Consider the following 12,612-nt stretch of genomic DNA (forward strand, 5'->3'; position numbering starts at 1 on the left):
GGTTCTGTATCATTAGTTGGTTGGAGTATGTCTTTTTTACATTGCATATTTGGATAGCCGCTAGGCGAATGCGTCGCATTGCCACTTGCTTTCTTTTTGTGGGTGACAACCTCTAACCCTGATCCTTCACCCCCGACCCCTTCACCCCTTCACTCCGACCCCCATCACGGCCTCCTGACCCCCTGTGGGTAGTCAATTAAAGTTGCTAGAACAATAAGTCTAGCAGACAGACCATTAGATAAGGTCTTCAGATGACATACCAGAACTCAAAATGGAAACTTAAGAATTGTTATGGCCCCAAATAACATGTTTGTAATGCCGTCAAATTGGACAGTTGTTTTTGATTGTCATCTGAATGTTACGCTCTCGTTCATATGAAACTAACAGAACATGGCTTGGCTGATTTGTTTAGAATTTAAAACAAAAGATTTAAGATTAACATTTATGTCTGAACTGAGGTGATGACGAGTATTGTCATAGTAGCCTTAAAGGAGCATTCCAGAAATTAGCCACATTTATGTACATTTATTTCAATTTTAGAGAAATCAATCAATTTTATAATTCACTCATCACTTTCCTGACTTCAAAATTTAAAATAAAAGAGATCATATTTTGGACAGGTAAATTAAAATTTAACAGTGACAGGGCCGCAGCAAGTCATCCATCTCAAATTGAACTCCTCAGATCTTTGTGACAAAGACTACAGTACAATACAGCAGTCTTAAAACTTTAAATTAAGAACTTACCATATTGATTGACATTAAGGTGTTGTCCTAATATCTTTCCTTTATCATGAATATTCAACAGCATGTTTTAAATAGCAGAAAATCAACGGAAAGTTGTAAACATGTAAACTTCTACGTCCGTTGACCTTTCGGTTCAGCGACTACGTCTAAATATTTTACTTCAGCTTAATTCAATAAAGCTTAAGCTAAATTGAATTTTACTTAAATGAAATACGATATAGACAAACACCAGTTGAACTTTTAAGCTTATATCAATTCTGCTTAAGTGGATTTTAATTAAGCTGAAGTTAAATACGATAATATATAATATAAAACAATGGTTAAGAGGATAGCCGAGATTTAAAGGTGCAGGATACACTGATGACCACAAACAAACTTTCTTATAAGTTGCCAGAGCTGACGTCACATGGAGAAGCCAGGAATAGACATGCGTAATACAATCAACTGCAGAAGTGGAGTATATGGCACTTTCAAGTTCAGCACAGGAAGCGTTGTTGGTTACAAAGACTTAAAGGAAGTAAAGACTAGCGCACAAAGAACCGTCTGATGCCGGTAATCTGACATAGTTTCGAATGAGGTGTAACAGAAGTGTTAGACACCACGATCGACCCCAGAATACACACACACCTTGCTACCGTCGGTAATTAGACATTAGTGTACAGTCAATACATGCGGATGCGGTCAATACACACAACACCGTGTACATAGCAGCGATGAACATCTCAGCAGGGAGTTGTTATGGAACTCCCTGATCTCAGGTCCAGCTAAAAGATAACAAGGTATCACGTTTCATTACTGTCTGTATTTTATAGCTACAAGAAGAAAACTTCACTTGCAAGCAACGGAAAGTTTTTTTTTTTTTCAGAGGGCGGCACGCGGTTTGAGCGAGTCTTCAATGCCTTTAACTACTATAGCTGAGTGGAATGGGGGCTCAAATTTGTTTTAATTCAGTGCCAGATAACGGCAGGTCAATTTTACATTTACACGATCAGCCGATACTAGTCAACAGTCACGTGTCCAGATTTCCATTAATGCAATAAGCTCCAGACTATTCTTTATTTCAGAATCATTATTGCGGTCTCGGCCTCCAGACCTCAAGACCGATCCCTTTGTGTACGAGGCACTATACAGAACTGAAGCAAAAATCGGTTCTTTTAACTTCACATAAATAACGGAGCACCTTTGGATGACATTGAACGCGATTTTGCCAAGAAAAATTTTCTCATGTTTTCACATTTAGTTTTGTGGTGCATCTGAGGAGTCCAGCCATTTTCAGTTTTAACATTATTGCAATTGTCATTTTCTAAAGAAAGACATATCAATATGGATTTTCACCTGGACTGATAGCAGTGTCTTGAAAAATCTACAACACATTAAAATTAATTTTGTGCCCACATACATCTTTTAAACCGTAAGCCGATGTTTTCAAAATTAGTGTATGTGCCTGTCTGGAAAGATATGCTATGCTTTCTTGAGTGATGACGTCACAGAGTGAACGATTGGATTAAGTGGTCATAAGTCAAAAAAGGTGTGTAGTAAACTCATAATCCGCAGGCTTGTGGTCTTTCAAACTTGATAGTGGTATACTAGGGGTATACTAGGGGTATATAGGGGTATATAGGGGTATACTAGGGGTATATAACTTGATAGGGGTATACTCCGGCATCGTTTGTCTATACTTTGCAATCCAGACTTTTCATTGCCGAGAATTCAAGTTAATTAAGCCGAACTCGGAAGTGAAGCATTAACAAAGACTAAAAGTATATGCTGGTCTTAGGACATAATCAGGACAAAATCTTCTATTCTATGACATAAATACTACTCATGATACCTTATTGCCGTAGATTGTGTCCTAAAAAAGGGAACGTCTCCTGAATATGGGTCATTGTTTTCTTTACGAATTCTTGCAAATGTAGGTTAAAATTCTGTTAACAAACTCTTTTACAATCCGTCGGTCGGGATGAACATTGTCCTTATATGGTTGCACTTTTGTTACATCAAGTGCATCGATAAATCCAACCCTTTTCTCATTTTGAAACATCTTTCTCAATTTCAGTTCGTGTTGAACTATATTCCACTCACTAGACACGATTGCTATCCATAAAGCTGGGTGATCTTTGGTGTTAGCACCTTTTATAATGACCTTTGACTTCGGACAGCGGTCAAGAAACGCAAGCACTGCATGTTTTATCGCTAATAACCTTTGGGCGTAGAAGTTTTTACCAGTGGCTATGAAATGTGCCCAGAGTGATAGAACGTAGACGACATAACACCCATCCTTCCCGGAATTGAGTCGATCCGCTATGTATTCTATGTTGTCCGTTCTTAGAACTAGGCCGGTTCCAGAGCTAGGCAGACCATGAAAGTGGTACTTAACAGAAGTGTTCTGTTTGTTGCCTTTTAATTCTAATGGCCCATGCTCTTTACATGCACCTTGTGGTAATGGTAGCTGCTCCAAATGGTTCTTGTAAATATCTCTGAAATACTCAAACACCTGTCTAATTGTGGAATCACCAAGAAAAACTAGATTTTTATGAGAAAGGCATTTAATCCCAGTATCTACTGAAAAGTCGAAAACTCTACAGTTATGGGGGTACCATCTATTTCGAAAGAAATGACCACTCGTGTGAATTCCAGCTGGTGCACCTTCCATCACACAGTATGGCAATTCGAACCAGATGCGTTCCTCAGAATCTCCTTGTAGAAACACACCATCGACGAGGACAGACAGCTTAGCTCCTATCTCAACCATATGAGATCTGTACGGAATAGGAGAAGAAAGTAGACGCTTTATATAATGGTTGATTTATCTTAACTTTGGATTTATTTGGCTCGACCGTTCAGTCCAATTTGGCAAGTTGGGAAAGATATGCCTTTTTGAAAATTGTCTGCTCCATTGAATCACTGCTAATGACTCATATAAATAAAGAAAGAAAAATTGCTTGAAAGCTACAATTTTCACAGACATACGTTATAAACTGTACTCTTATATAATTTACATTCAAAGGAACATGATTTACACAATCTGCTGTGCACATATATTCTTATCTGAGAATGCTTCAATAATAGATGAATAATGACACGCCAACACATTTACGCATAACAGAGATCAAACTGCATAACAGTATAAAAGCATTTTTCTTCTATTCCGGAATTACACCGGTTAAGACAAAACATCCCGGAAAGTAGCCGGGGACTCCGGGGTCATAAATCGTATTCTTTTTGGTTAGCCTGTTAGTAGTCCAGTAAAGCTGCCGTACATGTATGCCATTCAAATTTTGTGTTGGTCAGAAGACGTATAAACAACCATGTTTCACTACTAAAATGGACAAAGTCATATAATGATATTAAACTTATATTACTCCATAAAACAATAATTTTCCACAAAAGAAAAAAGGATTAGCTCTTTAGAGATGATGGATTGATAATGCTTTTCAGATCGTCTTTAGTTGCTTTTATGCAAAGAAAATAAACAACTATACTTACTTCTTAAGAAGGGACTTTGAAAGCTGTGATAAGTTTTCTTCTAATTTCAAGAAAGTCCCTTTGTACATTTTATGAAATTTCCAATTGTGGCATGTTAGTCTAGGGTCCTTAGGTCTCTGACAAAACCATGGTCCATGAGTGAGAGGGTTACTCAGATTACAAAACGGAGGCTGTAGAATGACAAATGAGCATTGTGTTAGTTTTCACACTGGACGTTTGTTTATGTGAAGTTCAAATAACGAGAGCATACAGTAGACCATACCAACCGTGTATCCATGTATCTGTCTTCACTTTGCTGTCATATGTATTGTAATACCGGTATAACATACTTAACCACTGGACTTGCACCATAGACAATGATATGGTAAATTCGTACAGTAATTAATGTAAATTAATAATAAAATGATTTTTGTTATCATAAACTTTACTTACAGCACGTTGGGAGAGCACGTGACTGGCACATACCAGTGATTAAAGCATTAATCGTGTACCAATTTAGTTTGTATCAAAATATTGATAAAAATTCATTTGCGTACAGTGTTAGGATAATGAGGACAGCGCTAAGGTCAGGGCAAGATGCAATAGAATCGCGTAACATCGGAGACAGTCGTAAAAGCAGCATAATGTAATGGTCTATATCTGACATTGCACAAAGATCGTGCACAAGCTCAGTGACAAAACGGAAGGCGTACACAAGAGTAGTAATTCGACGGGTACAGGAGGATTACATAGAAGGATATGCCGTCTAGGGTTAGTTTGCTGCACATGCAATATATATTCCCTCGTTAGTTTATCACAACACAACTATTACGGCTCACCTCAAGTTCCACATAGCGACAGATGACTTCTTCTGCTATTTCGTTTGATTTGAACTCCCCTATAAAAGTTACATTAAGCCCGATCTTACCAGATAAAGTCAAACTCATTTGGGGGAGTAATTCCACAGGATGTATTAACTTAATTTGAACATTGACCTCACCACTCCACCTGAGAATAAAATACGCGAGGTATGTTCCATTTCTCAAATCAATTATTTCATCTTCACCCGCAGCAGAGTAGTATGGGTCCTCACTAAATATCTTCAACCTGAAAAAGTCGCCTCCATAATTCTTTGGTTTGTTTCTCCAGTTCCGTGCCTCTATTTTTACTATGAGTACATCACACGGTTGATAAACAACTTGTCTGTTCACGATATTTACAATGGTAAATTTGGGACTTGTGGTTTCCATGAAGTCAATGTTGTTTACATCTGGAACATCCACAGTTTTGTCTGTTACTGCTGGTGATTGGTTAAATTGTGCTGCGGAACGCCAGGGAGGACATCGCCATGGATATACGATTCTGAACAGGATCAGGATAAGAAACATATATTCAAGCATGTTAAAATAATGCAGAACTAACTATTCGAGTCTTGGTGATATTCCTTTTCAGTATGGCTTGAAAAACAAGGTTGAGGAAACCCAATAGTCTATCAGGCGAGTGCCAAATGAGAGGCTTAGAATTTGAATTCCGCCGTTGCACCTGTATTTACAAAGGTTTTTAATTGGATATGGTAGCGGGGATTCTTTAGCAATGTTTTTCAGATGTTGGCAGGTTGGGGAGGTATTACTTTGTCTGTAAAGAATTAAAATGTGACGTCATAATTTTGCCCTGATACTGTATATTCTCAACTCAAGTTTTAGGACTAAGAACTATACAGCGTCTTAAAAATACATTACCGAAACATTAACACTAATAACAAACTTTGGTTTTTTTGGTCAAATCATGGTTTAAATCGATGCAGAATGAAACAAACAGACTTTCCTTATCACACCAAAATAAGATGTAACAAATCACCTGCAATGTTAAATAAGTATAGTGCTGAAGCTTCACACAGCATGAAAGCAGAAAGTAATGCAACTAAGAAAAAACACGAATTTTGGTCAACTTTGCTGTCCAATGTTTGGTATATTCAACAAAACTACAGTTCATTTACGTGGTAAACTAAGACAAAGACATTTTTCATTTCCATCAAATCACGAATGAAAGTCCTTCCGCAAGTTCATCCATATGGTTGTTTAGTAAGATCACAGATATGTCGTACATGTAGATGCTGAATTTCACTTGGGGTCATGATGTATTATACTTGAGCATTTTGGTTTGTAAGAGTTTGCTATGCTATGATCATCATTGTACCTTTTCTGACTTTATTAGGTAGTAAATGATCTAGTATTTCTGATCAAGTCTTGATTTTCTTTTTGCGGCTATTATAACTAAAATTCCTTTTCCAGCCTTTCAAGAAGCCAAATTTCTCTTTTGTGCTTGTTTGGAATTAGTGGGATAGTGTAAATAAAGAAAATGAAAGGCAGAGATTGCAGGTTTATGAGGAGATATAGCTGCTACTTTGAAAATGGTGTCCCGAAAAAGATTAATCTTCTTTATCTTTGGGCGGCTTCTGTTACTGTTTTGCAGCAGCAGCACCATTACCAGCTGAAATAATGTAAAAAAAAAATTTCAGAGATTACATCCTAGTGACTGCAAATTCCTTTGTCCAACACGATAATCCTTCTTCGTTACCAGAATAAAATAACCTCTTCTACTCAGGGGCGTCAATCATGGGGGTCACGTCCCCCACCATCTGAAGGATGGGGGAACGATAAGAAGGTTTAATGACTGAATTGTGTACGCGCTCAACGTCCCCCACCATCTGAAGGGTGGGGGAACGATAACAAGGTTTAATGACTGAATTGTGTACGCGCTCAACGTCCCCCACCATCTGAAGGGTGGGGAAACGATAACAAGGTTTAATGACTGAATTGTGTACGCGCTCAACGTCCCCCACCATCTGAAGGGTGGGGAAACGATAACAAGGTTTAATGACAGAATTGTGTACGCGCTCAACGTCCCCCACCATCTGAAGGGTGGGGAAACGATAACAAGGTTTAATGACTGAATTGTGTACGCGCTCAACGTCCCCCACCATCTGAAGGGTGGGGAAACGATAACAAGGTTTAATGACTGAATTGTGTACGCGCTCAACGTCCCCCACCATCTGAAGGGTGGGGAAACGATAACAAGGTTTAATGACAGAATTGTGTACGCGCTCAACGTCCCCCACCATCTGAAGGGTGGGGAAACGATAACAAGGTTTAATGACTGAATTGTGTACGCGCTCAACGTCCCCCACCATCTGAAGGGTGGGGAAACGATAACAAGGTTTAATGACAGAATTGTGTACGCGCTCAACGTCCCCCACCATCTGAAGGGTGGGGAAACGATAACAAGGTTTAATGACAGAATTGTGTACGCGCTCAACGTCCCCCACCATCTGAAGGGTGGGGAAACGATAACAAGGTTTAATGACAGAATTGTGTACGCGCTCAACGTCCCCCACCATCTGAAGGGTGGGGAAACGATAACAAGGTTTAATGACAGAATTGTGTACGCGCTCAACGTCCCCCACCATCTGAAGGGTGGGGGAACGATAACAAGGTTTAATGACTGAATTGTGTACGCGCTCAACGTCCCCCACCATCTGAAGGGTGGGGGAACGATAACAAGGTTTAATGACTGAATTGTGTACGCGCTCAACGTCCCCCACCATCTGAAGGGTGGGGGAACGATAACAAGGTTTAATGACTGAATTGTGTACGCGCTCAACGTCCCCCACCATCTGAAGGGTGGGGGAACGATAACAAGGTTTAATGACAGAATTGTGTACGCGCTCAACGTCCCCCACCATCTGAAGGGTGGGGAAACGATAACAAGGTTTAATGACAGAATTGTGTACGCGCTCAACGTCTCCCACCATCTGAAGGGTGGGGGAACGATAACAAGGTTTAATGACTGAATTGTGTACGCGCTCAACGTCCCCCACCATCTGAAGGGTGGGGGAATGATAACAAGGTTTAATGACTGAATTGTGTATGCGCTAGGCATATCTGCGCATAATGACTCGTGTATCTCGCAAAAGGAGCTCAAACATTGTTCTATGAGATAAGTAGTTATTAATATGTTATTCTCATCTGCTCAACCCCCTGCAGAAATATAGAACTTTTCATTTGGGTTGAAATAGGAATTGCAGATATATTTACAGCGAGCTGGCTATCGGTGGTAAGAATCTCCTGTCCAGTATATTATTTTGCATATTTTACAGTATGTTGTATCATCACGTACAAGCAATATAACACTACATGTATTGTGCATTCAGTTAGGTTAGCAATGCCACTCATGATAGTTTTAAGTGTTTTTGAGATAATGATATATTTCATAGGAATGTTGATAATGGAGTGCCTGGGTGTTAACAATTAACGTAGAGAGTTCCTCATATTTAACCTGCGGGAATAGTGTAGCACTCTAATGTGATACTACGGTTCATAAATATATTACGTCTATACGTTCTATATAGCCTATCAGTTTCATTGTTAGCCTATATTGTCAGTGACACGATCTTGTAACTAAGAATATTGAGGCACAGTCCCTTATATACGGCCCACCAACTCATTTCCCCCCCCCCCCCCCTCACCTTCCATTATAGGTCCCGTGTTGGCATGTAAGACAAGTACTTATAAAACAAACCTAACAATTAATTTACACGTAAATTCCCTATATGGCTTTCCCGCAGTACATATTGGCTGCAGCTACCACCGGCATGCCCAATCGTGCTTTTGTATCTCCTATTCCAAAACAATAATTAAAGCAGAGCTTATAAAGTAACGTAAAATTCTATTTTCCCCTTACAAAGTGATTTTACTGAATAAAATCTTTCTAATTTACCTCAAAATCTCAATATTAAAATTTTTTAGATGCAACTTACAAGGTCTGGGTAGTGTCATTTCCGGCAATCTGGGATGCATTTTTGGCAACATTTTCATACTACGCTACGCGCTAACCGATGGCAGCTATCAGCTCAGATTGTGTCATGATATTCAGTCCATTTGGGAAATGGCCCACCAATAAAAAAAAACTTTCTTAAGAAAGGCCCTGGTATTTACGCACATCAAAGCTTCACTTATAACATTTGGACGATACATAATGTTTCTCGATGTTCCTCAACTTCCCTAGAGATTCTACCCAGGGTAGGGCCCTGGAGTATATACATTTTTATGTTCTATAGATAAAGTAAATGTGACCAGACACCCAGTAGTGTTTTTAAATGTAGTTATGATACCATAAATGTATATGTTGTAAACTTCTGTACACGATGTTTCTTGTGTGCACATTTTAAGTATGCTTCAGTGTTTGGTTTAAGTTTAAATTTGATTTGTCATGATATTTTCATGTAATTTACTACTCAGAACGTACATTTAATAATAACCATTGTGGGTCTGATTTCTTTAAATGTCATGGAAGTGAAGTCTTACCCTCTAAACGTTTCACTTCTAGGTACCTCTTGGTCAAATGATGCCGCCACTGGTACGACAACAGGTGTTGTTGCATTATCAGTAAAATGATCACCAGTCCATTCCAGCAGAACGAAAAGGATACTCACCACAAACGCCATAAATAGTATCACACGAAAAGGGTTCATTATGTAGTGTAAGCTGTGTTAAGAGAGCTTATGAAAGTTAATATCCTACATTAATACTAAAGTACGTATAACCGTTGTTGTAGTCGAGTCAAGAAAGATCTTTGAGCCCGTTTCTATTTCTATGAAATTTGATCTTTCTTTATCGTCACAGCTTGAATTTGTTCACCAAATTTTGACCTTATTCAATATTAATTAACTCTCTGTTTTTCAACTTTTGACCATTTGGTATCAAACTTGAATTATTTACTAAAAGTTCAGCACTTATGTCACATAGTTTTCTCTCGATTCTTGTGGATACAAAAGTAAAAATGTCTACTATTTTTTTTTCTGAAAATGTTAACTTTTTCATTCTCAACGTTTCTTCTACATATGCAGAGTTATGACTTTGAAAAAGGGCCAAGAAATGCAATTGTATTAAGTGCACATCACATGTCAATTGGTGGCTAGAGAACACCCCCCCCACCCCCCCCCCCCCCGAAAAAACACTACCATGTAATGCTTCCTCGGTGGACCGAATTTTAATTATGAATATTTTACTTGAAATTCAAAATTGTGAACTGTGCACTGTTATTGGCACCAGAAGCTGCAGCAATTTTAATATATTTCTTTTAGCATTATATTACCCAAATAAGGGAATTTTGGATACCTAGTCTACTTGCTGGGGTGGGGGAGTGAGGCAGCGTCCTGATTGGAGGGTGAAAGGCCCCACCACTGCTTGTATCGCAAACTAGTTTAACATCCTTTTATTTAACCCCTCATACCCCCCCCCCCCCCAACAGTTGAATTCGGTCCGCCTTATGTTGGATACATTCAGTAGGGCCTATACATACTTTTCACGAGTGTTAACTCATATTATCAATTATTGAATTTCGATATTTGTTGATCATAATCTTAGTAACTTTTTTTTCTTCAAAATCAGTGACTTTTGCGGAATATTTGGGAGGGTATTTCACTGATACACTTGAACATATAAGCTCTATACGTGTGTTTTGTTTTTACGTGTGTTTTTTAACTTGTCAGCGGAAGGGCATTTTCCATTACATTCTTTCGAAAGCAAAGAGCAATTGTTACATGAAAATCGTGTACTTTTCATTACCAGAAAGGGGCTCTTCTTTTTATGACAGATTTATTTTGAAATTCATCATAAAACTGGAGGGCGTCCCCCACCACCTAAGTACGGCTCCGCTGTTTCATTGTATAAGACTGGACGGTTTTTAATCTCTGTGTCATATAACATAACGATATTGTATTCTACAGTAATGTAATAGGCCTACGTCAATTGTTCCAATTGAAACGCTTACATTGAGTCATGCACCATGCATGATTTCATTATGTTCTCATTAAGTGTACCTTATTTTTTATGTAAACAGCACGTGGAACCGCTGAATAAATGATAACAACCCAAAAGTATAAGTAATCTACTGAAATTAAATACTCTAAATTACTATGAAAGCAGAGTATAAAAATTACTTCTTACCAATCATCAGATTCTAGGGATTACGAGAACTGAATTCCTTGAAAATTAACATTGAGTCATGCACCATGCATGATTTCATTATGTTCTCATTAAGTGTAACTTATTTTTGATGTAAACAGCACGTGGAATCGCTGAATAAATGATAACAACCCAAAAGTACAAGTAATCTACTGAAATTAAATACTCTAAATTACTATGAAAGCAGAGTATAAAAATTACTTCTTACCAATCATCAGATTCTAGGGATTACGAGAACTGAATTCCTTGAAAATTAACATTGAGTCATGCACCATGCATGATTTCATTATGTTCTCATTAAGTGTAACTTATTTTTGATGTAAACAGCACGTGGAATCGCTGAATAAATGATAACAACCCAAAAGTACAAGTAATCTACTGAAATTAAATACTCTAAATTACTATGAAAGCAGAGTATAAAAAGTACTTCTTACCAATCATCAGATTCTAGGGATTACGAGAACTGAATTCCTTGAAAATTTCCTAGCGTTGACAATAGAACTTTACAATGACAATAATGATATTGCAATCAGTGTATGTGGAGTTAACGTCTGTACAAATGCCTGTATACAAATATTCAACGTTGAAAAAAGAGGAAGATGTCAATTTATCGCTACAGATATGTAAGTGGTGTGTTCCGATGTATAACGTTTGCCTTCTAATTTGTTGGCTTCCGAAATGCTTTCTTAAGTCTCAATTGATGACGAGAGCATGGAAATAAATATTGTTTATATTGTTTTTATAATGATTCCTTTCTTCCGCTTTGTTGTCGTATAGCATCTTTGAATGTGACGGGCGAGGCATAGTTACAACTATCTGTGCGATACACAATGGATTTCAAGAACAAATTTCATTCATTCATGCATGCATGCGTATGTGCGTGTGTGTGTGTGACGCCAAGCTTGTAAACACGATATCTCAAGAAGGAGAACTTGGACCATTCTAATATTTAGTGTATATAAGTACCACATTCAGTAGAAGAACTGTTTTGTTTCTTGGGGATGTCAAAGGTCATTTGGGGTAACCAGGGGTCAAGTTGAGTAAACCTTGTAAACACGATATATCAAGAAGAAAGGCTTGGATCAATCTTGCATTTCGTGGGAAGGAGTACCAAATTGAGTTCAAGATCTCTATTGTTTTTGGTGGAGGTCCAAGTCCATTTGGGGTCACTAGCGGTCAAAATTTGAAAACCTTGTAAACACGATAACTCAAGAAGGGAATGTTAGACGAACCTCATATTTAGTATGTATAGTTGGTACACGTTCCGTACAAGATTTGATTGAGGTCAAAGGTCAGTTTAAGTCACCAGACGACAAATTGTGGAAACCTTATTTTATAAGCTACCGGTACCGTATCTCCAGCAGACCAGCCTATCA

The 12,612-nt window shown here is 38.2% G+C and overlaps 1 protein-coding gene across 4 annotated transcripts; it reads right to left on the bottom strand.

Moving 5' to 3' along the window:
• Window positions 1–223: 223 nt before the first annotated feature.
• On the bottom strand, window positions 224–11,810 carry LOC139963105 (NXPE family member 3-like). 4 transcript variants are annotated; one of them, XM_071963622.1, is made up of 5 exons: window positions 11,671–11,810; window positions 9,575–9,754; window positions 5,051–5,573; window positions 4,233–4,402; window positions 224–3,505 (listed from the first exon to the last, which is right to left on the bottom strand). In XM_071963622.1, the coding sequence occupies exons 2-5, from the start codon at window positions 9,739–9,741 to the stop codon at window positions 2,641–2,643; spliced, it is 1,725 nt and encodes a 574-aa protein (XP_071819723.1). In that variant the 5' UTR covers window positions 9,742–9,754; window positions 11,671–11,810; the 3' UTR covers window positions 224–2,640. The 4 variants fall into 4 exon arrangements, with proteins under 4 accessions (XP_071819723.1, XP_071819724.1, XP_071819725.1 ...); XM_071963623.1 differs by lacking the exon at window positions 11,671–11,810 and adding an exon at window positions 11,219–11,265; XM_071963624.1 differs by lacking the exon at window positions 9,575–9,754 and having other exon boundaries at window positions 225–3,505; window positions 11,671–11,759.
• Window positions 11,811–12,612: the final 802 nt, after the last annotated feature.

This window comes from Apostichopus japonicus, chromosome 21 (genome assembly GCF_037975245.1).
Source record: "Apostichopus japonicus isolate 1M-3 chromosome 21, ASM3797524v1, whole genome shotgun sequence".
Lineage (NCBI taxonomy): Eukaryota > Metazoa > Echinodermata > Holothuroidea > Aspidochirotida > Stichopodidae > Apostichopus > Apostichopus japonicus.